The 25252-nt window shown below is 49.4% G+C and overlaps 1 protein-coding gene across 4 annotated transcripts in view; it reads left to right on the top strand.

Annotated features, from left to right (window-relative positions):
- The window catches only part of LOC119457828 (cysteine-rich motor neuron 1 protein), a 153809-nt gene that overhangs the window by 77736 nt on the left and 50821 nt on the right, over positions 1-25252 (top strand). For all 4 annotated transcript variants that reach the window (XM_049670474.1, XM_049670473.1, XM_049670472.1 and 1 more), the window contains exon 2: positions 23205-23319. In XM_049670474.1, coding sequence (XP_049526431.1) covers positions 23205-23319 — 115 coding nt within the window. The remainder of the gene's footprint in view (positions 1-23204; positions 23320-25252) is intronic.

Genomic DNA, 25252 nt, shown 5'->3' with positions numbered 1-25252 from the left:
ACTAATAATAATCTCGCAGGTGACGCATTCGCAATGTAGCTAGCTGTGCGCGTGCGACGGCTCCTGCAGACGTTGGCGGCCACCGAGACTATATAGGTCTTTTCCGATAAGCATTGCACTAATTGAACCAGTTCACGAGGTGGTGCACTTGACGGACCGGACAGTGAAAGTACGAAGAACGCTCTCATTCGTCGATGCATGGCGGTGCCGCGTGTTGGGAGAAGGCAGAGAGAAGACGAAGTTGAGAGAGAGAGAGAAAATTGAGATGAACTAAAAGATAGAGAATGCAACTGCGACGCTGCAAGAAACACAAATGCGCAGGGTGTAATATCGGGTCAACGAGACCACGGAACACGCTTAGCGAGAGGGGAACTATAGAGAAAAGGAAGGTATACACACAGAGGGCGTGGTGAACCGTATATGTCCAGTATAATAGCGGCATCTTTACTTCCTTTCTCTAGAATTGAAAGAGAGATGCAGGGATGTTAGCCAGAGATGCGCCTGGTTGGCTACCATTATAAGCAGGGGAAATGGAACAGGTGCGGTTAAGCGAATACTAACGTTGCAATTTCGTCATTCCTTTTGTTGTTGTTTGTTTTTTTCGTTAAATGAAGGCGCCCTGAACCTTGAAACCCTATAAGAATGTACGTACAGCGCCCTAAATATTTTTTCTTTCTATACTAGCTTTTCTATACCATAGCCAGTTTCGCTTCTCGGGAGGTGTACGTACGCGAGTGTGTTGTGACGTCACGACGTATAAGGCGGTCACGTGAGAGCGTGTACCTGGCGAACGTTCTTGGCACTCGCGCTCCTTCGGTCGTCTGCTACGCCGCTACTCATTACGAGTGACCGAACGCATATTGTCTAGACCAGTGCATACAGACCAACGTAAATAATAGACCAACGCGTATAAACCGACGTATATAAACCAGCGCTTGCCCTGCATTCTTTCTAGCATTCCAGTTCCGCATTTTTGTGCGCTGCACAAGAACGTACATTGTTCAGACCAGCGTATATACACCAACGTAATTAGACAAACGTATATAGACCAATGTAGATAAACCAGCGCTTGTCCTGCATTCTTTCTAATGTTTCGTTTCTTTGTGTGCCGTCCAAGAACGTATATATTGTCGTCGTCCGGTGTGTTGTACGGGACGTATACGCAGCGAGTTGCGGATACTACGCGGGTGTACACGGTACACACAGACGCACACGCTCGGGCTCCGCGCCGCAGTACTGATCGGACCAAGGCCGGCGGCGGCCGCTGCGCGGCGGTTGGCAAGATGGAGCGGGAATAAATAAAAAAACGGAGTAAAAAGAGAGTAAAAATAAAGAGGGCGAGGGGCCGCGCGCGCGTTCCGCGCATTCCAAAACCGCGAGCAACAAGCGGGCAGGCAGGCAGGCAGGCAGCCCGCGAATCGCGGCGCGGAAACGGCCGAGCGAGGCACAAAACACGCGCTCTTTGCTGCCTGCCGCAGGCTCGTCACACGGGGCGATACGATAACTCGGCTCCCGTAGCACACATGCCTATACAGCCGAACCCGGGATATACCGAATCTGAAAGGGATCACAAAAAAGTTCGATATATAGGCATTTAGATATATAAAATAACATTGTATACAAGAATTTTCAAGGGGATTTTACTGCTGTTCGTTATACGCGACAATTCGTTATATGCGGGTTCGATAAATCCGGGTTCGACTGTAGACGATTAGGTATGGGACAGGCGTGGATGTGAAAGCAAGAAACACGTTTGTACAGTCGGCCCCGAAAGTTTACAGCCACGCGGGGTTATCGGGGGTGCTAAATTCCTGCGGATCGTGAGAACCATATAGCCTCGAGTTCAAAGTTTGAATGTGCATACTGTATCGGTTAGATTACAAGCGCCGTTGGTTTGACAGAGCAGAAACGCAGATTTGCCGCGGAACCCACGTGTCGTGAACATCAGAAGAACTTGTTCTTGGCCTATATAGCTGGTGTTTACTAAATGACACGTTTAACCGCTCCAAGGACGAAAGGTCTATACGCTCGTGTCGTCCTTGTTCCTGTCCTTCAGCGGCAAACATGTCCTTCCGAAAACACTTGAGGCCCCGACTGTTCCCTTGCACATAACACCAACACGTGCCTCGAATAAAGATCTCAGTGCCTGGCTTGTAAAGACGACCGGACTCTGCGACCACCTTCGAATGCATAATGAACGCTGTTGCGCGTCCGCGCGCATCTCTTCATATCCGTGTTTCATTTTTTTTTCCCCCGCTTCCCCTTACCCATCCTTCGGTGGATGGGGTAGCAAATCAGGCGCAACTCGGGTTAACCTTGGTGCCTGTCCTTCGCTCCCCCTGACGTCTGTGGTTGAAAAGGTGTTCCACATCCGCCGCCATGGCCATGAATGGCGCTGGCTAACACTCCGAGTCGGTCCAGATCTCGTACACGTGCGCAAATACCAAAGAAAGCGGACGCGTGTGGTCAGCAGCCGCCGTAACTCTCTTCGTAGAGCATAGCACGCTTAATGCGGAGGATGCGGGTTCGGCTCACATCGGCGGCAAGTTGTATATTTGTCCACTTTGATTTCCTTTTTCCTCGTTGTTTCTACATTTGAAATAGGGGGAAAAGAAACAGTCTAGTTTCACTATGCTTTCCTTGGCATCATTGTCTGTCTGTTGGGTTCATTAGCGGTTGCGTCTAATAAAAATCGAGCCTTTCGGCACCACTTATTCGCTCCCTCTATCTCTGTTTCTAGTCAGTCATGAAGTCCTCTTGCCTCATTTCTGTCCTATCCGAAGCGAAACAGGTCCAAAAGGAGGCAAGACGGATAGCTAACCCTCACACACGACGGTTTCACAACGGACAGCTAAGCCTCACCGAAGTGTTATTGCATCGTCACCTCACTTTTATCTCTTACCTTCTCTCTCTCTCTCTATCTCTCTCTGTATGCCCACCCTATTACTCCAGTTGCGGAGATATGCTCCTCCGGCGTACTTGTTCACATTGCTTAACATTACACTTCTCTAATCCATACACCACCGAGCTCAAATGAAACCGTCGTCCAATAGATCCCCGGTCCGCGTTCGCCCAATCGCCGTCGTCAAAGCCAACACTCGTTACAGCGGAGCACGCGATCACTCCAGGTCACGTCTGCAGCACTTGCAACAGTGGTTCGAAGCACTTCATCCAATCTCCATTTTGTGCGGCTCGATATTACAAATTTTCCGATTTAACGAAATTCCGCATCTCTATCGGCAAGCCACTCGGGCTGATTTTTGTTCCGCTAGCAAAACGTGGTCGCATGGACGCCGGAAGGGCCTGACGACTAAGAGAGAGAAGATCGTGAATCCATGTCAAGCCGTAGAAAAATCCGTGTACTACTCGGGATTCCCTTGGTTGAGGAAAGATTGCTGCCATCCGCCTGTAGCGATGTCTGTATTACATTCCATCGGAGCGCCGAAGCCACTGCCTGGCGACTCGAAGCGAGAAACGTGGCGCAAATGCTTCGAAGGTGCGTCTTAAGAATGTACGTCCACAATACGCCATGCGTAGCCGCATTAGGGTGAAAACGCAGAAAGAAAACAAAAAAAAAGGGGGGGGGGGGAGGGCAGGAGGAGGGGAGGGGGGACTTGCGGAAACGAATGACGCTATGAACATAATATATAGCCACGTTCCGACAGAGCTATTCGAGCGACCACGTGCGACCGGCTCAGCGCGGAAAAACGGCGTTTGCATGCAAATCAGCTATATGTACGAGAGGTATCGGTTTCGATCCATCACGGCGTACAATTCTCTTCATAAGGACCGCGTGGCGGTAACGTGCAGTACTACCACATCCGTTATGCCAGAAAGGACACTGCAACTCGCAATACCCTTTGGCATGCGTGATGAAATGTTAAAAAAAGAAGAAAAAGAAACCGGCGGAAGCCGGTCGCTTTCCAATCAGCGCCGTCGGCGCCGCTAAACAGGCAATAAGTGCCGGTTACCCGTCGTAGTTACCCTCCTCGAGTAACACGATACACAGTCACGGCTATTGTACTCGTAAATTACCACAGGCTTTTCGCTGTTGACGTCTTGGGTGGAGTTAAGCAGAACTGCACAGTTCATTGCTTTTTCGTAACAATTCCGTCGGCAAGAATTTATTTCACCAGTTTGCGTATCTATCAGTGTCTTCCATCACAGGTAGACGGAGGCTTGAAGTGACCAACTGAGGCCCCACAAGGAATGTATCACGCTGGAGGCAAACGTTTCGACAGGATGACTTGTCCTATAATCGTCCACAGACTATAGGAGACGGACAAGCGCTCTTGTCGAAACGCCGACTACATGCCTAAGACATTCCTTGCTTGACCTATGCGCCAACGTGTGCATCTGCAATCTCCCTCCGAACACTCTGATCAAATGTTCCTTACTTCCTTCTTTTTCTGCCGTGCTAATCACTTTATGCAAATTCATAAGGAAAAAGAAAGCTTCAGTTGTGGGTGCAGGTTCGAAACGTCTCAACCAGTCGCTCGAGCAATCACTCAATCGAGCACTATCAGCCGGTTATTCTGTCAGACCAAACGCCTACCCCGGCAACATTTCCCTGCAAGTGTTGACGAGCGCGAAGTGCAGAACGGAAGGCAGGGCCAGAAACACGTAAACGAGACAAACCGTTTCTAACCCAGACATTTCAACAAAGGCTCGGTGTGCAGAGCTCGGACTTGACAATTAGAAGCGCGTTTAACAAGAGTATATAACTAGCCAACCGAAAAACGTAAAAAAGACCGACGACGTTTTTGTGCAGCGACGTCGATGCGCTATCAACATTCGCGTTCGCATCAGAAACAGCGTTCGCTGCCTGCGATACGCAAAACCGCTGGAAGAGCGCGCAACAAAACAAGACTATATCTCTACGAGGTCATAGCGAAGCAGCAAGAGTGAAACCATAAACGAACGAAGAGTTGACAGCGAAAAGAGAAAGGGCTCGACTAGCTGCACGCGAGCACACACGTACATCATCCCTGCGTGACAGAAAAGAACAAACAAACAAAAAAATAGATACTGCGGGTCGGAGATCCCTTACAGCCGGGACCTTGACCCTCCGCCTGCAGCCCGTATGACGTCTCGGCAGATAGACCAATGAGGGCTGTTAAGAATGCGGGACGCCGTTTTTTTTTTTTTTTTAATGCGACGGCATATTTTTGTTTGCTTAATGCGATAGCATTATACGGCGTACTCACCAGCCTTCGATGTTCGTGTCTAAGCAAGGTAATGCGGGATGATCTCGGAGGCAATGCAATGAATTGTTTAGGTCACGGGCTGGTCCTCACAACAGCGCCCCTGGTTAACCTTACTGCATCTATATGCATCCCTTCTCTATACAGTCGACCCCGGATATACCGAACCCACATATAACGAATTATTGTGTATAACAAACTGCAGTGAAATCCCCTTGAAGATGTTTGCACAAAATGTCTGTTTTATATATCGAAATACCTATGTATCGAACTTTTTTTCCGGGTTCTACTGTATTTATTTCTCGAAACTCGCGCCCATCTCGAAGGCAGTGTATTCTAAGGCGGGAGTGGAGCGATCCTGAAAATGCTATTGCATTAAGTCTTACCTGTATAGCGGGAGGACAGGCATATAGCGGTGTTTCTTAACTGTGACTAATGGGGTAGCCAGCTCTAAGGTACAGTCAAAATCGCTGTTTATCCGGAGTTATTAAAAAACACACACAATTAGTTCAGTGGAACGCGTACGCATGTAGTATTACCTATAATGTGCAAACCAAATTGCAAGCGGACGAAGTGTTTATCGCGGCGCTGCATAAAAAAAAAAAAAAGTGTCGACTTCTCCATATTCAGGTGCACACTCGCGCGGAGAGCGCAGTGCGATTGCGCAACTTTCCCGCTGTTCCATTTAATACGAGTGAAGTACAAAGAGCGCTGGAACAAGATGGAGACAACCGCACCGCGGTCACCCCCCGCCGAGTTTAATCTGCCGCTCCCGGCGATGCTTAATGCATACGCTTAAAGGTTTGCAACGCGCCACTTCGCATCGTTGCGCGGCCGGCGCACTGAACGGGATACAACGAGAAAGAGAGAAGCGTCGTGCGTGGGTGAAAGTTAAGGAAGGGGCTAAATAGATTCAGCTTTCTTGCGATGTTGTAGCATGTATATATATATATAGTATACTCGGGTAAGGTTTCGCTTCACTACAGTGGATAATCTGGTAAGGGCACATTACCAGCTACACGGTGCAAAACTGCCATTTCGGACTGCAGTATGTATACTATGTACACAGCACACAGCGGCCTTGCGTTTTAATGAAGCTGCAGAACGCCGGGAGCGCGTGTACTGAAGTTGTTCAGGTTTTCATGCAAGCTTCCACGCAAGTATGCAAAGAAAATTATAAAAAAAAAGGATGTTTCGCGATGTTCCTACGCGTTGAACGTACGTGTTGCGAAAGAGAGGACCGTGAATGTGCGGGGCGTATTAAGGAACGAACGTTTTTCAACGAGAGTGAGAGAGATACTACGCAGCGGCTTTTGAACTTCAAAACAGGCACGAAGGGTGAATTTGTTTAAACAGGTCAGTGTCTCGGGTGTTTATACGCATGCAGTATGTACGTCGCGCCTAAGTGCTGCCGCCGCAGTCGCAATAAGGAGTCAAGGGAATGCGTCGCGCGGGCGCGCGTCATTGCGCTGCGCGGTATGCAACGCTCTCGTCGGCCCAGAAATTTTTTTTTTTTTTTTAACTGGAGTTGCAATACGGGGACATAGCTGTTACAGGGACTTTCGGTGTATCCGCACCTGTGGCGTAGCCTCGTCGACCGTTGTATACACTGTAGACCGATTTACACCCTTAAAGGTGCTTTCTGTCTACGCTTGAAAATAATTTACACCCATAAAAGTGAAAAAAATGGTGTAAATCTCTATGACTCACATTCTTACACTCTTAAAGGTGCTTTCTCTCCACGCTGGAAAAATGATATACGCCCATAAAAGTGAAAAAAAAAAATGATGTAAATCTCTCTAACTCGCATCCTTACACCCTTAGAAGTGAAAAGAGTGTCAATCTGTCTATAACTCACGCCGTTACACCTTTTTGGGTGTAAGTAAGCTAGTTATCGACAGATTTACACCCTTTTTCAAATTTAAGGGTGTAAGTTACTTTGCAGTGATATACGTCACAACAGTTATGGACAGATTTGCACCTTTAAGGACCCCTGAAGTGTGTAAACCGGTTCACGGCGTAAAGTCGCGGCAGGACAACCGTTCTGCGGCGATGAGTGGAAAGCTACAGCGTCGCGCGGTGCTCGCTTGCGCGCACGTGTTCTTGCGCCAAGTAGTCCGGCAGTGCGCCAAGTAGTCCGGAGCAGACGCCGAATCAGTGCAGTTTGCTAAACTTGCGACCGGTCTCGCATTCCCCAAAATGCGGTACAAAGTAGATCGAAAACATTCAAATTTATATAAGCAGCGATTGCGTGCGCGTTGCGTCAACCTTTGACGCGAGTGACGTGGCAGACAAGTTCTTTTCTGTTCCCCGGCTTCGAGAAACGCGAGTTATATTTGTGACTATATATCTTCAGTAGCACTCTCACGTCAAGAGCGCTTTATAAATCACACTGAGACCCTTGTGAGAACGCATATGGTATTAGTACCGGCCCGCCAATTAACGGTCGCTATACCTTTGATTACACTGTGTCTCTGAGATCAGCCAAGTGTACTCGGCTACAAAGCCGCCAAGGCAATGTGAAGCGAAGCGCCGAACAAGGAGGAGGGAAAAAAAAGTGAGGAAAGGCAATGAGGTCAGCCAGACGCACGTCCGGTTTGCTACCCTACGCGGAAAAAGGGGTTTAATGGGAGGAAAAACGCCAAAGAAAGTATTTATCTATAATGCCCCCCCCCCCCCCCCCCCCGGAACATCTCTAAATTGCTCGCGATATCGCAAGGTATTCTTAGCGTTCGCTCTCGTTTGCGCAGCCACTTGTCCTTCGCCTATACGAACTGCGGCTATACATTGCCTCCGTCGTATAACGAAAAATGATTTTATTAAAGGCTCTCATATGACAATTTGTAATCTCGTTGGAAGGTCACAGTCTGTGTTGTTCTCGACCCCCCTTTTTTTTTTCTCTCCGTCTCGTCGCACGTGCAGTTTAAGGTTAACAACCATAACAAAAAACACACGCAAGTGCACGTACGCACATCACGCGGGTGGAATGATAGAAACGCGAAACTCGTCGTGTGTGTACCCGTACCGTGCCTGCTGTCAGCTGAACACCGACCCGCGGATCTCGCTGTATGTAACGACCAACCGTGGAAACCCACTCGGTCAACCCCGGGAAACTGGCACGGCTTCTGACAAGGCTGGGCAGGCAGGCGTATACTAGTGTGGCAGGCCAGCGGTCAAAAGCGTGACTCCCGCAAATGAAAAAAAGAAAAATAAGAACTGTAAAGGGAGCAAAGACAGCGAGGTCCCATACGTCACATTGCTCGCTCGTGGACGGAGCACCGAAATCGAAAACAAGAGGCCGTAGAGAAATAACAGGCCTTGTCCAAAACATCGCGTCCGGCTCCGCAATCGCTTCCGGCAAATGCAGTCAGCGAAGGCGTGGCCTTCGAGATCCGTTTCTGTTACTCCAAGGACGCAGTCGTCGCCCCGGTGTGGATTTGGACACTACCTATCGGGCAGGAACCATTGGAGGAGGATTGTCGAAATCAGGCGATAGATTCCAGGTACAGACCTGCTGAGATGGGCTCGTGGGAACACCTAATAGTTAACACTATTGTAGTTATTGCCTTGAGGCGGCTGAGGGGGGGGGGGGGGGGGGGGCGCAGTGAGGTTGCAGCACCTCCGGGACCGGCCCGCATACCACATAAAAAAAAAAACACTGCGAAGACACATATCGCGCTGTGCTATCGGGATCGGCCAACCTGGTCACCACGGAGGAAGGCAAAAAAAAAAAAAAAAATGGAAGGAAGAAGGAAAAAATACTAGGAGGGAGCATTGCGCAATACGACTGAAGCCAAACGAGTCGGCCAACACGTGATCGCCACCTCGGAGCGCGCGGTAGGTTTTAGTGATCTCGCTCTGCAGGCAGAGAGCTACGGCAGTGCAGCCGAACAATTGCGCATCGATTAAAAACTACCGGAAAGCGAACAATCCCGGCCAGTAGACGCAGCCTCAGAGGTCACGTGTTGGGCCGACACCGTGAGGGAGAAAGCGAAAGGAATGGCTTCACGGGAGAGTTCGTTTGCCAAAGCTTGCTACGGGACGTAACGCTCTCTCCTAGTTCATTCCCTTGTATGCCTTCGTGGTTTAAGTTCCGCATATATATAAGACAAAAAGAGGTTAGCTTGACCTACGACGGCCGCGACAGGTAAGGATGGCGACAATGACGGCACGATTCTCGTGACGCCCGAAGACGACGGCGATCTGATAGCGAGGAACAACGGCACGATGACGACTATGACGGTGTAATGCCGACGACCTAACCAGCTCTCTAAGCGGGGCTAGGAGGGAGCGTCGCGTGATATTTTTGAAGCCTATAGACATACAGATATGAAAGAAAGGCTCGTGCCAAATAGGCCCCGGCCAAGTGAGAGGCAAGCGGTAGTTTCTAGCCGCCGAGCGCTTAGAGAGATTATGAAGGGAGAGTAGAGCGGAGAACGGGTGGCAAGGACCGATCGCGACGAAGGGTGTCACTAAAGATACCACGAACCAAACAGTGCCTCGAAAGGTCAGGCAACCACGTAGGGCCTACTTCCCATGAGTCAAACGCGCAGGCGGGACCCGACGGGGCGGCGTTGTTGTCTTGCCGAAGCTAGCTGCCTGACGTGATGCCCGCTCCTAGTTTCATTTTTCTTTCTTTCTTTTCTTTCTTTTTTGACATTTCTCCATGATTCCCATGCTTTCTGAACCGCCATACCTGTAAGCTGCTGCGGAGGCACCAGCGCCGGATTCGCTCTAGTAACTTTTGCAGGAAAGTATGTCTGTGACACTAAAAGAAACACATCACAAAACAGCGCCGTATGATATACGACGTTTTTGAACAGCGTGGCGTCCTCGCGGGGGCCGCGCTCTCGGGCGCTTCGCTTTCAAGTCAGCCGCGGCTCGCGCCGTTTGGATGCGCCAGCCGCGAGTCGCCTACGCGGGCTTCGAACCGCGTCTTGCTTCTATTTACTTTCTATACGACCGAGCGCGTTTTTTTTTTTTTTTTTTTTTTTTGTCCCTGTGCCGCATCTCTTTTCTTTCTCTTCGTCTTTCTTTCCTTTCGTTCTGCCGTCCGCGGTTCAATGCCTCGCTTGCCTCTCTGAAGTTGCTCCATGACGTAACCGGAACGGGGAGGCTTGGCGCGCGAGCCAGCCGGGCTTGTTGTATACGGCCGCTAAGGACGCGCGGCGACCTAGAACGTGACGCCGCCGTGCTTTCGAGGGCGACTTGGAGATTAGACGGCAGAAAGGCCCCATCCAAGACAGGACGTGACAGCGGACGTACGCGATTATTTTGCCGCGTACTTCTGTTGACCGACTGATTCCGTCCGGCATCGGCGGGTCAGTTGCTTTATGTTGCGAGGATGTCTGTGTCGGTGGAGCGGCTGGGTTGTTTATACGCTATAGATGTACCGCACACTCGAGACTCAAGGGAGAGAGAAAGGGAGAGGGGGAGAGGAAGAAAGAAGGAAAGGCAGGTAGGGTAATCAAGGACGTTCCCAGTGGACTACCCTACACTTGGGGAAGGGTAAAAAGTGGAAAGATATGAAAAAAACCGGAAAAATAAGAAAAATAATAAGCAGGCAGTCAGTGCGAACGCACTCGCAAAGTTCAGTATCAGTCACAATCGTTCGCACAATATGCAGTCGCCTTCATGAAGCGCGATAGGGCTTTTGCGGATTTGTGCATAACGAGAGGGCTTAGGAAAGGCAGGGATATTAACATGAGGTAGTTATGCTTCCTTATACCTACAGGGAAGGAGAGGGGAGGGGGGTGTAAGTGGATAAGAGAAAGACAGAGGAACACAAAGGGACTCGCATACACGATCCGGTGGTAGCAACGGGCCGTACAAAAGTCGCTATAGAAATTCTGTTGCGTGTCTATTGCGTTTTTGTTGCCCTCAGTTCACTTTCTGTTGAGATGCTATTGTATGTCACGTATGCTTTTTGTAAGAGGTAGCAGGCAGCGTTATCGAAGTCTTTCATATAGGTTCATGAACCGCAGGTACAAAAATGGGGATCTAGCCTTACGCAAGTTGTTTCCTCGGGAGTACTCGCCTACTACTTTTATGTTCCGGCAGTGAACCAGACGCCAGAGTGTAGGTTTTGTGATGTGAGTGAAAGGGGGACAGGGAGGTCGATTCTTTTGTTAACTGAATTCGCTATCGGTGTAGAGACAGACCAACTGCTGCTTTAGCGGCGAGGTCGTGGGTTCAGTTCCCTGCTTGCGCCGGGAATCGCGCATTTGACCTTTGGGAAACTTTAAAGAAACCGCGATGAGGAACACTTTATCCGGGAAGCCCACTGACCCGGTGCTCCTCGAAGTCCGCTGTGTATATCTTCAGGATGGACGACCTGATTACTTATTGCTAGCTAAAGCAAGCCGAGGGATTGGAAACGCAATCGAAGCCGGCGATGGCTTAGATGAAGCGATGACGTAGAGAAGTTTGCGGGCATTGGTTGGGTGATGAATTTGGGAGATCTCCCGAGAGTGGACGATGATGATTACGAAAGCAAGCCACTGACGCTACCGTGAATTGCTCCCAGGGCCCCAGGACATAGCTAGTCTGTATCTGCCCTCGTATATCGAGTTAAGTCCTTGATACCAACAGCTATAATTGGCCTTTTTTAGCTCTAAGACTCCCGCTGGAACAATGCCATAGCCGGTGCGAGGAACTAGAAAAAAATATCTGCCACAATATAAAGCCCGCGTCCATGCTGACGTCAACCCATTGATGAAGCAGCTGCGACACTATCTGCCTCGCATCAAACCCGGCCACATGCAATCATCCGGCCACCATCGATCACAGCTCTCCTTGACTTGCCAGGCAGAACGAGCAGCTGCAACGCTATATAGTACGAGGTACACTATAGTGAACTGACTGTTCAACCGTGTATCTCCTGTAGCAATTTCCCTGTATCATTGATATCACCAGACACCCACGAGCTCTGGGTACTAATGTAATACCTCCGTTGGAGTGGGTTCGGTGAACTTCGTCCGCCTTTCGCCGCTTTTAACGTGTCCGTAACTAACTTCCAGCATTATCGCGTCTGATAGTTGACGAGGCACAGCGGCTTCAATGAAAAAAAAAAAAAAAAAAAGAGGCACGCACCACCCCGATAGCAAAAAGAAACGGCAGCAACTAAACAAACCGGGCAAGAAGAAATGCCCCGAGCTTCCACGCCCTTTTCATTTGGCTGCAGTGTACGCGCGTGAACCGAAAAAAAAAAAGAACTAATGATAAAGAAAGCGTAGAAAGCGAAACGCCCATTGCAGCCCCCAACCCATTCCCTCCAAACCGATGATGCCCGCATCCCCGGTCACAGACGCTCGGCGCGAATGACTAAAGATAGCGTATAGACCGAGAACCTACCTGCAAAACCCTCCTTCCACACGCGCAAACAAACAAACATTGGTCGACGCTGCAGATAACTAAGCTGGACGTTGAAAGGAAAAGTGACTGTAAAGAGAGTCAAAGACAAAACTGACAAGTAATTCCACCAACCCCACCCCCCCTTATCCCAAAACTTATTGGTCTAGACCGAACACAGAACGAGGCAGTGCGTCCTTGACGCCCTCTTAACAGGCGCTCCCGCATCGCAAATGACCAGAGGAAGCTTAGAAACAAGAAGCATCTGCCACCTAGCTACCAGAAAACCGATTGGGCTGCGTTGTACGTAACTTATGAAGAGAGGACAAGAAACAGGAATGAAGAAGATGACAATCAGTTAATGAAACAAACTTTATTGCACTCTTCACAAAAGGGGAAAGGGACGGCAAACGACAAGCTTACAGTGTTGTAGCTTGAATGTGCCCGCGTACATAAACTTGGCGCGACAGCGCGCGATCAAACACGAAATTACCGAGTTTCGATCACAAATGAACGGAGAATAAACACGCTTGCAGCGGACAGAATAAGAGAAAGCTAAAATTTGCAGACAATGTGCGGCCGACAGCACCCGCCTCCCCTCTCCCCACAAAACCCATTCCCTGCATCCCAACCGAGGGCGCCCGCATCGCGACCGGACCAGTGAAAGCTTAGAAACGAAGAAAGCATCTGCCGGTCACACACACACACACACAAAACTTGTTGGACCGCGCCGCACCTATGGCTACGGTGCACAAAGTAAAACAGAGCGTATATATACAGCAAAACGAACGAACTGGCTGCACGTAACTGATGAAGACAGGGTACAAGTAGAAAGAGAAAGCCTCCGCACCCCACCACCACCACCACCACAAACCATTCCCCAGCGCATCCAAACAGGCGCCCGCATATCCCAGCCAAAACAAGCCCGCGGGTCCACGAACACTGCGAACGAGAGGCGTTTCCGAAAGACCGAGAAAAACAAAACTGCACTGCCAACGCCTCCTCTCCCTCCCTCTTGAAAAACCCATTCCCTAGCCTGCTAGTCGTTGCAACGGCGGCGCCTGCGGATCCCAAACTCAAGAAGAGACTGGCGAATGCCGCTGCACACACACACACACACACACACACACACACACACACACACACACACACACACACACACACACACACACACACGGGCGGGGTGTCAGAAACCCCGAGGCGCCGCCGGTTGGAGCTGCGGCGCGCAAGCAACAAGTTGGCCCCGCGCGCACTGCACGTCTGTGTTTACAAGCCGGCCCGCTTGTGGGGCGCGCGCGCTCGCGTGTGTGATTAATACATTCCGCGCGAGCCTCATCGTAACTTTCTCCTTTCCCTTTCTCTCTATCTCTAACTCTCTATCTCCGCCTCCATTTCTCTCCTCTTCTGACGCTGTCGCTTTTTTTGGGACCCCGCAATGCTGCCGCTGCTGCTGTTGTTGCTGAATGCGCTTCGCGAATTCGCGTTCCGCGTACGTTGCCAGCGGCGGCGCGCGGCTGCTGCGCCTCTTCTGACCGCAATGCGCGCGGTAACTCAAAAGCATCGAATGCCCGAGAACCTAATCTTTAACGTGGTTAGCCGTGTCGCAACGCTGATGAATTTTATCGCACGTACCTTCGCTATAGTCTCCTACACTCACTCACTCAAAGTAGCACTGACTACAACCTCACTCCACTCAGTCTCTCTCTCTCTCTCTCTCTCTCTCTCTCTCTCTATCTCTCAGTCACTCAGTCTCACTACCGCAGCACTTGTTCGGCCAGACGACATGATACAGGTTGAGCGCCGCAAACGGAAACGTAAGGAACCGTTGAAAGAAGAGTAACGGCGGTAGTCGTCTTCCTTTGATTCCCGTCTGTTTCGCGATGAAGCCGTAACGCTTAACACCGCCCTTATAGAGATTATGTTGTGTTTCTGTTGACTTGGCATTGCCTTATATATATAATATGCGTTGAGATTCAATCGAACATAAGTGCGAATGCCAGTCATTAGAGATTGTGTTGTGCTTCTGTTGACTTTCTGCCGCCTTAAACACACTGCGTGTTGAGGTTACAATTGAATGTGGTGCATTGTTTTCTTAAAGGGACATGTCGTACACTTAGCACTATAAATATTCGTAGAAATTCACTCGAGTTTCTGTACAGTTCCATTAGGCTCTGCACAAACTATCGACTACGCATATTTGTTAGCGTAATTGGCAGAGGTAAACCAGCCGTTTCCGCCCATTGTTGTGATTCCGTATCCTGTCGATGTTTGAATCCTACAAATTCATTAAAAATTATTAGAAACTTATGGCGTGGTCCAGTCGGGAACTATATTGCATGTTGCTATCGTATCTAATCTTATCGTATCTATCGCAGCTATCATATCTAATGTTATCGTCATTTAATTTAAATCCTTAAATTAAATGAGGGATACTAAAATATATTGTCAGGGCAGATCGCAGCAGTTGGCCACAATCTAATCGCTTCTGGCGAAATACTTGCCGCCGCGATGTCTATGGGAGGCAATATGGCGTTATCCACCCTGAGCGCTAGTAGGTCTCTGCTGCGATTTCTAGCCGCGACAGCCGCATTCTTGTGCTGCGCACGAAACGCGGAAAACACTCGCGTGATTAGATTTGTGAAGTCAAGAAAGCGTATTACAGTCGAACCTCGTTACAACGAAGTCGTATCTGACACGAAAATAACTTCGTTGTATCCGATATTTGTTATAAGCAAATATTCCCTACGCACTGACATCGCTGAGAAAGTTTACATTTACTTCGTTATGTCCGATAATTCGTTACATCCGTGTTCGTTGCATCGAGGTCTGGAATGTATTGTCAAGAAAGCAACACATGTAAAGCGTACACATGTAGTTGAGGGCACTGGATTGATTTCGACCACCTGGGTTTTACTAGCGCATACCTAAATCCAGCCCATTACCTGCCAGTGTGTACGAGTGTTTTGGCATTCCGCCCCCATCAGAATACTGCCATCGTTGCTGGGAATCGAACCCGCGACCTCGTGTTCAGCAGCGCAACGCCGCAGTCACCGAGCCGCCACGGCGAATACCTGCCCACTGCATTGCTTGCAACGCGTCCTACAGCTATTACGTGTGTATGTTACGTTGAAAGTGTGTCGTTGATTGATTTATGGAGTTCTAACGTCCGGAAGCAACAGTTAATTTCTCTAAAAGAGACACCGTGTATAGTGAAGATCTTCGGTTTAATTTTCTGACCACGTGGGGTACGTTCTTTATCAGGGCACCTCTGCATCTAATTCGAATTGTGTGACTATGACAACTGTTCCCCATGCGCGGTTCGGTCTGTTGAGGACAGCGTTTCATTGAAATTCCAGTCGTTAAGTCCAGCTACATACCTTTAACTCGGTCTTCGCCTCCACCCGGTTTCCCCTTCGCTGTTTCTATTCTTTTCCGTTCTGTTCTATTCAGTATTCTGAGCTTGCCCAGGGCCAAGCTTCGAGCACTCGTATGTAGCCGTTCGGGCAACGCGGGAATGATTCATTTGCCGCTAAAAGGCCGCGCTGAATTTGAGGGAGCAAAAAACGTTTACACTAAGCGGCGGCGGCGCGCGTCTCGACTGAAGCCAAACACGCTCTCTGGCGTTCAACGGCCCCCGGTGTTTCTCGCCTGTACTATAGACGACGAGGCACTGTACGTTGTTGTATAGCCACGACGACGACTGTTTGCCCAGACACCAGGAAAAAAAAAAAAAGAAAAGAAAACACTTTTCCTCAACGGGCATCGCCTGTTGTCCGCGAGCGAGCCGCGTTCGATGGGAAAAGGTGACGGAACGCGCAGGAAGAAAGTTGGAAAACCCGACGAGAGATGTAAGAAAAACAACAACTGGAGTGCCACCTTTCAACGCTTCGCAAAGCCAGCGAGAACACTGCCGGCGCGCACGCCACCCCGCTGAATCACCTTGCACTGTTGACTTGCCAAGCACACACATACCAGCGCGGCGAGCCTCGAAGAACCATTTTTCTTTCCCGCATTGCACTAACACTGTTTTCTTCACGTTGCTTCAGAGACGAGGCGTTATAAACGGGCACTAAACGACGGGAAAAATAGAGTGAAGCTTTTTTTAGATCTTACACCCCCACCTCCCCCACATCCCTCGCCTCCCCGTGCGTGCTCACACACATGCACAAACTTTTCGTGGATGGCTGTGAGTAAGCTGGGTCGATTCCGAAGGCTGTGTGTAATCAAAGGTGCCGACTTGGTGGACCTGCCTTTAGTGGAAATAGAGTAAAACGTCACAGCGCCCACCACACTCCACATTGCATATAACCAACAGTGTCAACGAATGAGATGTTCAGCAGTAGGTCTCAGGCGGGTCTACCGGTATAATAATCTCGGTGACGTTGCAGTTCCTACATGGCGAGACTTGCGTGAAATTAATAGATCGTACGTTAACTTTCCCGACCTCATTACTCGCTGAACGTGCCCCCCCCCCTTTTTTTTTTTACGTGCATGAAGCGAGTGGTAAAGCTTCTATACACATCTTCGAGAATATGTGTCGGCGCACTCCATTAACTTGGAAAAGTGGCAGTCGGTATATTGCGAAGGCGTATATAGGATATAAGCCAATTTACAGCCTTATTCACGTTTAAGGGTGTAAATTATTTTACAGTGCAATTCCCGTCGGAAGGGTGTAAGTGTGCGATTCTTAGACCGATTTACACCCTTATTCACGTTTAAGGGAGTAGATTATTTTTACCCTGCAACTCCCGTTGAACTTGCCGGTGCTTTATAAACGGGAGTTAGTCGAGCGGCTTCACCCCCTTCACAACCACCACAACAGTAACTCACGAGCCAGAAATGCAGTTCATTGACGCGCGCGTGCGTTGTTCGCGTTTACTTTACATCTGACCCCTATACGAGAAGCGGTACGCGTTCGATCGAGCCGGGCGTGCGCGCGGAAGACGTGTTTGCGTCTACGCGCCAAGCTGTACAGCCCCAAATACTCGAAATATCCATTGAAGGCTGCGGCTTGCACGTGTTGACGTGTTTGCGTCTATATATATATATATATATATATATATATATATATATATATATATATATACACTCTAAACTATGTGTGTAGCCCGTACCCTCGACTTCTGCGTTGAAGCCAAACATACGTGAAGACACGTTTGCGTCTATACGCCAGAACTATACGTAAAACTTGCACATAACCGAAGCCTACATTATAGGCATGCCACAACGGCGACGCCCGTTGCGCTAATAACAACAGAAGAAACAAGAAAAAGGTCTGTTCGTGAGTCGCCGAGTTACTACAGGGCAAGCTCTTATAAGCCGCAAGAAAAAAAAAAAGAAGAAAAACGCCGCAGTGCGGCGCCATGCACGAAGTGGTGGTCACGGTTGTTCTGGCAAGAGAAAGGGGGGGGGGGGGGGGGGGGGGACGTGCTGCCGTAGCGCGAAGGGAGTAATAATATAAGGGGGCCGAGCGCGGTGCGCCATAAAAACGGAGGGACCGCGCAGGGACGACGCGTCGAAGTATAAAAGGGCGGCTGGAAGATTGTAACGTCGACTGACCGCGCGAAAGCATAAGTGCATCATTCACGCGCTAGCGCACGAGCGTTTTCTTTTACGAGCGTCGTGGGGAAGGACGACGCGTCTACGCGTCGGGCGCGCTGGCGGGAGTTTTGTTGTTTTCGCGTCTTGTAGTATTTACAGACAACCCTTCGTCGTGTACCCCATGTTTTCTTTCTTACTTTTTTTTTCTGTCTATCGCGCATCTGTCGGCGCTCTTCGAGAGGTTTAGGCCGTCAAAACAATCGACGGCCTCGTGAGAACATCCAATCACCGACTAAAAAAAAAAAAAAAGAATGAAGCGAGCGACGGGAACGTGGAGGAAAGGGGTCGTTATCGGAGATACCGGTGGAAATTGATGACTGTACAGCTATAGAGAGAATCAAAGGGGAGAAAAAATTTTTGAAGCGGTGTATAATACGTGAGACAACGCTGACCGCACCGAAGAGAACTGGTATACGCGTGTCTCGCGTCAAACCTAGGGGGGGTATTCTGTAAGAGTCCACAGCCAGTCTGCTTTCTCGCTCGTGCTGCTGGAGCCAATCGCGACAGCCGAAGTGGACAGTCCATTTGGTAGAGTCTTACAGAATATCACCCCTATCCTCGAAAGATTCCACGGTCATCCCCTCCTTGATTGAGATCCGACGTTGGCGTGACGTCGATGCGCCGCTCATGCTCGTCAAGGAGGAGATGGACTGCCATGCAAATCAGGGGGGAGGTGTATGTGTGTGTGTGAGTCTGGGAAGCCGGTCACGTGGTAGAGGTAGAGAGGAGAGAGTTTAGATCAGTGTGCAGTGTAAATCCGCACGACCGTCACTTGCACTTCGCTCCTCGACTAGGCAGGACGCGTATCGAGCTGGCTCCTGAACAACACTTCGCAGTACGGTGAACGCGCTTTAATTAAATCATGGATACGGAATCTCAAAGAGGTACCCCGTAATGCTAACGCACTTCTCTCCCATTTACCGCTAAATGGCCACTGATTTTTTTTTAATTCGAAGCGTTCTTCTCCGAGTCACGCCAGCTTATTTTGTGGTGTATCTCGCCGTTTTCGTGGATCAGCCAGAAGACAGACAACTATCGCCATCTGTCGTCAAGTGTGGGAAATAGCTGAGGCCCACGAGGGGTGGGCGACGGGGTAGAAACAGCAATAAGTGCGTTGTGTCAACACCACCTAGGCTATAGCTAGTCTGCTGGTTGAGTGAGAGTTCATTGTGCACGTGCGACGTGTTCTGCGAGCGTGTCCTTTTTCGACGCGCCCTTTTGGCCGCCCCAGAAAGAAGAAGAAGCTGTGGCTTCGGTTGAAGAACGCGAGCGTGAGACGGCGGAGGAGGAGTATTTGTGGGTTGCCACATGGCTACGCAGAAGTTCCAGTTCATTAACAAAAAAATTGGAGGAAGCTTAAGGTTCGCCTTTAAGAGTGCAACGCAACAGCATTCAAGGATCCCTGGCTGCTTACCAGGCTTCTTTATCATATATTCAAATTACAATCCGACGCTATCACGTCTGTAGGTTGTGGTTAAGTCGTACTTTACGATTCTTCTGGCGGATTTGAGAAATTCAGTTTTTGTTCACTAACGCCTTGCGCCACGCGGAGGGCCTGCGCGGTCGGGCTGGTTCGGGATGATGTGGTTCGACATGATTATTTCCGCCAACGACGCCGGATTTTCTGCGACACGGTGCCCTTAACGCTATCGCGTTAATAAACAGCTGGATCAAGCGACGCATACTAGCGTCGCGCTAGTTTAGCGGGGGTACGCGGGGGTGCTATTCAGGACATTGACAAGTTCGGTCATATTGTCGAATGCACCGTATTGTGAGCTCCGATTGGCTGAGAGGGCTGCTACGGCCTCTCTGAATGGCTCAAAATTCCGCCATTACAGAATTTGACAACGCGGCGGAATTTACGTGCACAATAGCACCCCTGGTTCGGTTCCATCTCCGCTTCTTTTGCCGCCACCAGGTGGCTGCACCATGCAGGCCGCTCATGTTTACGCCTTCGCCCCTCCGGTAAAACGCCCAGTCCGCCTGCGCTTACCGGAATACCGGATAAGCTAAAATATCTAACGTTTGCTTGTCCAAATGCATAAATATATATGCGTATATTAATCGCGAATCGTTGCTTTTATTAGGCGATATATCTTGTTGAACATGATCAATTTGGGAATTTCCAAAGCCGTTTGAAGCCAACGGGACTAAGTTTTATAGCAAAGTTCATTCCCGTCTTGGCCGAATTTCCCATGGAATTTAGGAAACTATATATGATTTAAGGTCTGCAGCTGGTGAGAGACCATGTGAGGACCTTCGTATGCGAAAACCTACCTTGGGACCTTTGGACATGTATGCCGCACGTAGACTATACGATTCTAAGCTAGACACAACAGGGGGAAAAAAGGAGGAAAAAGAGAAATAGAGGCGGCTGGGCCACTCAGAAGTGCACAGTCGACCAGTCACGGCTTGCGCGCGGCTCCTCGAGTCTGAAGAAGACGTGTAACACCGTTCGAGGCTTTATTTTTACGGGTGCACGCGCCCAGGTTTTTCTATTTTTACGATCGGCTCTACAGTGCGCACTCGCGAAGCTAAGCTCGTTTCGGGGATTTATACGAGACGACCGACGAAGAAAGTCGTAAACGCAGGGATGCGAAAAGCCCCAAGGAAGGCACGTTCGCACAGACATCAGAGAGAACGCGCGGCTGAACCTACCGCGTTCTATCGAATCCAAGCCGATCGACTGGTTTCTCCCGTAGAGGTTCCTACCAAAAATTTGTACACGAGACGGTGGCGATGCGGCGGTTCGGCTAGGGTGGCTAGTTCAGCTACCGTGGAAAAGGTTTTCTGCAGTCAACCGCAAAATGTTACGGACCATTTAATCTGAGAAAAAACGCAGTCTGGTATTTGCGTTTCGGGCCTCGACTATGTAGAATATGCTAACAACATTGTCGTATACAGTTTTACTGGCCACTGCTATACAGGCTGCTCGGGGACTGAACGTTTTCTGAGATCCCGTGGTCCGTAAACTTTTGTGATGACTGTACGTTGATTTGTCTAGACGCGATGATTGCGGCTTCAGACGTCCTTGTACAGTCGTGTTTATTACGCTTTGTCTTTCTAAGTTTGCAAGCAATCGCATTTTATCTGAACGCTTGAAAGCATTAAGACTCTGCGGACACGCACGCATAAGCTTTGCCAACTGCTGCATTCGTAACGCAACATTTTGTACAGTAGGGACTATTTGCAGAGCCACGAAGTCGCTTGAATCGAGACGGACGAAGTTTAGGGGCAAACCCACGTTGCGACCCGTCGTTTCCAGGCTGATTAAAACCGTGCTGATTGAAACCGCAGTGCTTGCAGCTCTCGTAAACACTAGCGCCAAACTTCCATCTAGCGGATGTCGCGGGAAGCACTTGAACCAATGTTGGCCATACATCGGACCGCCATAGGTCTTCACGTATGCCTTACATAGGTGTAACATTGGCCTACACGATGGGTTTTCATTGACACTGATTCCAGCGCTGCTAGAACCCCGCAGATTACGTTCGAGTCAAAGCGGTATACTCCCGGCCGGCTCATCCGTGAGCGCCGCGCTCACCTCTGCCGCTGTGGCGTCGCGAAGGCGTGCGCGGTTTTTAAAAGTTCGTAGGCTGTGAGAGCGCATGCTTGCTGGCCGGCAGTGGTTTGTTGCGTCATAACGCCGTTTAATGCGCGCTTCGACTCCTACCGAGGCGTGAATAATGGGTGCTTGGCATTGAAATGGCCTCTTCGTTGTATCCCTGCCTCCCCCCCCCTCCCCCTCCTTGCCTGTTCTTTGGATGCGCATATAGAAAGCGATAAAACTTGTGCGCGTGTTCGCTGTCGTAACAACCGGCGACATCGGTGTTCCTTGCCACCCGAGCGCCCTCTGTAAGCCTTGAAGATTTGTTGGGTCGGAGCTTTATTGAGCACTTTGTCGGGCAATGCGTTGGACTCTTTCGTCCTAATGTCGTAGTTTTGTTTGTATACAGGTGTGCTTCGGTCGTAGAGCGGCTTTTATTGCTTCCCGGTTTCACAGCATTCATTTTTTACTATATAGGTAGCTCCTTGGACCATTGGCCTATGCATTCTTTCATGCAAAAGGCCACAAAAGCCCTTCTGCACTTCTTAAAGGCTACTGCACTGTACGAACGCTTGTGGCACCGGCCATTCCTCTGCGAATGTGTTCACTATGTCTGACTATTAATATTCTCTTTCCCCCTCCCCAAGTGTAGGGTAGCCAACCGGGTGCGTCTTTGGTTAATCTCCCTACCTTTCCCTCTTCGTTTTTATCTCTCTCTTTTGACTATAGGTAGCGCGTTGCCAGAGTTTCGTCAAAATTCGCCAGAGTTGCGAAGCACCCTGTCCACTCATGTCGAGGAAAAAAAAAGCAAGCGCAAAGAAAGTTTCCTTTGAAACAATGCACCGTTTACCGACTCACCCAACTAGCAATTTTTGCTGCAGCAACTTGTCAATTTTTCTGCAACGATTTTTTTTCTTTCTGATCACCTAATCCGCGTGCTGTTTTCGTTGTTGTCATCGTATGGTCGACGAATTAACGAGTACTTCACACATTAGCTCATTCTGCAAATCAGTTAATTCTATAGTACGCACTACAATTACTCTTTTTTAGTATTCTGGACAGCCACGTAAGTATTTAACAATAACTGGCCCACACCACAATACGCTCGCCAACTTTCGCTAGGCCAATTTTACATAACAAAGTATACATAAAGTTGGGTAATTTCGCCAACTTTGATATACTTGGCTACGAAACGGTCTAAAAAATGTGCGACTCTTCTCAGTCGGTAGTACAAATTTTCTTGGTTGTCTAGACGGTGTTATATAGTTACACAGAACTTAGGCATTTGTTTTCAATAACGCATGAAGTGTGACACATGCATACTGCTTCGTTTCACGTTGTTGCACAATTGGGCCTAACACGGTAGAACAGTCTCATGTACATGCGTGCATGTTAATTATCTTTACCAGTGCCCTCGGCGCTCCCATTGTGTTCTAGAATACCGAGAGAAAGGTGAATTCGGCTAATTTTTTTCTCAACTTCTCTCTCTCTTGCACTTGCAGAGCGCAACTGCTCGGCAATCGTGTGTCCCGCGCTGGTGTCCAAGCCGTGTCCAGAGGACAGCTACGCCCTGCCGTCGCAAGTGTCGCCCAAGAGCTGCTGTCCCATAAGCGGAGGGTGAGTCTTCAACATTATTTCCTTCCATGTAAAGCGCGAACCACGATGAACACATTTCCGACGCGTTTTCAGCCCCACGGAGCGTTCCACTTAACTTCGATCGATTCACTGCACAACGAAGGCCTCTCATGGTCTCTCATGGCCTTTCATGACTTCTCATGGTCACGAAGGCCTCTCAACGAGAGGCCCCTCTCAAGGCCTCTCAGGCAGAACACATGGTAATTACGCGGTAACACACGGTAACACATGCAGTTATGTATGGGACACTTGAGGCGTGCCGTCGCCGTGCTGTCCCGGGTGCTACAGCGCATGCGCTGCCTTGCGCGCCCGGTGCTTGGTGGACGTCACGTGATCTTCTGCGGGTGCTAGCCGAGAAGTCTGATGTCGTAACGCGTTGCATGGAGGTCACGCGATCCACAGTTTCGGAGGCGTGACACGGTGAAATGTTAACGGGAGCGGCAGCTTCATCCAACGCACTCTGTTCTCGTGTGCCTTTGGGCACCCATGTTTATAGTTAGCGAATGTTTACTCCAATTTATACTGCCCCTAAAACTACGAGTCTTGTTACTTCGTGTAATATTCTAATACTTTCTTGTCACTCTCAATGTATCGCCCTTCGGGCGCAAGTGCTACTTTTTCCCGACAAAAAAAAAAAAAAACGGATTTATACAGCGTATAGGTTTGTCAGTTTGCTTCACTTGGTCGTTCTTAGGGCCCATTCACACTTGCGACTAGGCGAGGTCGCGCGACCGATTGCGACTGGCGACCAGAAAACTACTCAAGACGAACGATGTTCACACTTGCAAATACGACCGACGAGTCGCTAAACCGAAATGTCTCACGATATGCCGTTCACGTCTGCTTGAAATGTCATCGCCGCGTAAAATAAGCGTCAGCGTATACGGACGTCCTGTTCCTTCGCATCTGATTGGTTCAGCTATTCTGCGACTGCGGTCGCGCGACTGAAAAATCGAGCAGTGAGCGACTGGCCCGAAATGGTCGCATTCCGAGAAAAGCGACCATTTGCGACTACTTGCGACTGGTCGCTTTGCGACCAACTTGGTCGCGCGACCTCGCCTAGTCGCAAGTGTGAATGGGCCCTTAGAGTCTCATATAGGCGTAGAGAGTCTAACGCATCTACAGTGCTCCCGTTATTGTCAGCTTATCACGACAACACTGAGACGGCGGGCGACGGTAATATTCGGTGACGTAATTTGTTGTGTAATGTCTTGTCTATATAGGACGCCGTCCGTTAGCTCAAGCCAGCTGAAGCTTCCACTCCGGCGCCCAATTGAAGCGAAGTATCGGGGGACCTTTAGAGTTACAGAATGGGTGCCAAGAAAAGGGAAGCAGGAAAGTAGGTGGGGTGATGAAGTTAGGAAATTTGCAGGCGCAAGTTGGAATCAGCTAGCGCAAGACAGTGGTAATTGGAGATCACAGGGAGAGGCCTTCGTCCTGCAGTGGGCATAAATATAGGATGCTGCTGCTGATGATGATGATGACAGGAATCACTGTCCCATGTGTCCCATGCAACACAACACGAATAAGATCGCAGCGAACCAAGTTTAATTGTGCCGTTGAAGATTTAAACCATACGCTATACCAGCTTCCTTATACAGTCTAACCCGGATATATCGAATCTGAAGGGAATCATAAAAAGTTAGATATGTTGGTATTTCGATATATAAAATAAAAACTCTATACAAAAATTCCGGGTTCGACTATGTATAAACCACGTACATAAAGTTCGTGTGTATACCATCTCAGGGTATGTAATCTGGATTTCTTTCCCGTGACAGGTTTTTATTGCTTTTTCTATATACATAGTTATCTGGCTTAACTCTTTCTTTAACCTACTATTCTGGGATGGCAGACACTACAGTAGCCAAACTTCCCCTACTGTCGCAGCCACCAAACTTCGTATAATCACACC

This window comes from Dermacentor silvarum, chromosome 7 (genome assembly GCF_013339745.2).
Source record: "Dermacentor silvarum isolate Dsil-2018 chromosome 7, BIME_Dsil_1.4, whole genome shotgun sequence".
NCBI classification, from domain to species: Eukaryota; Metazoa; Arthropoda; class Arachnida; order Ixodida; family Ixodidae; genus Dermacentor; species Dermacentor silvarum.
This window is presented reverse-complemented; position numbering and strand designations above follow the sequence as displayed.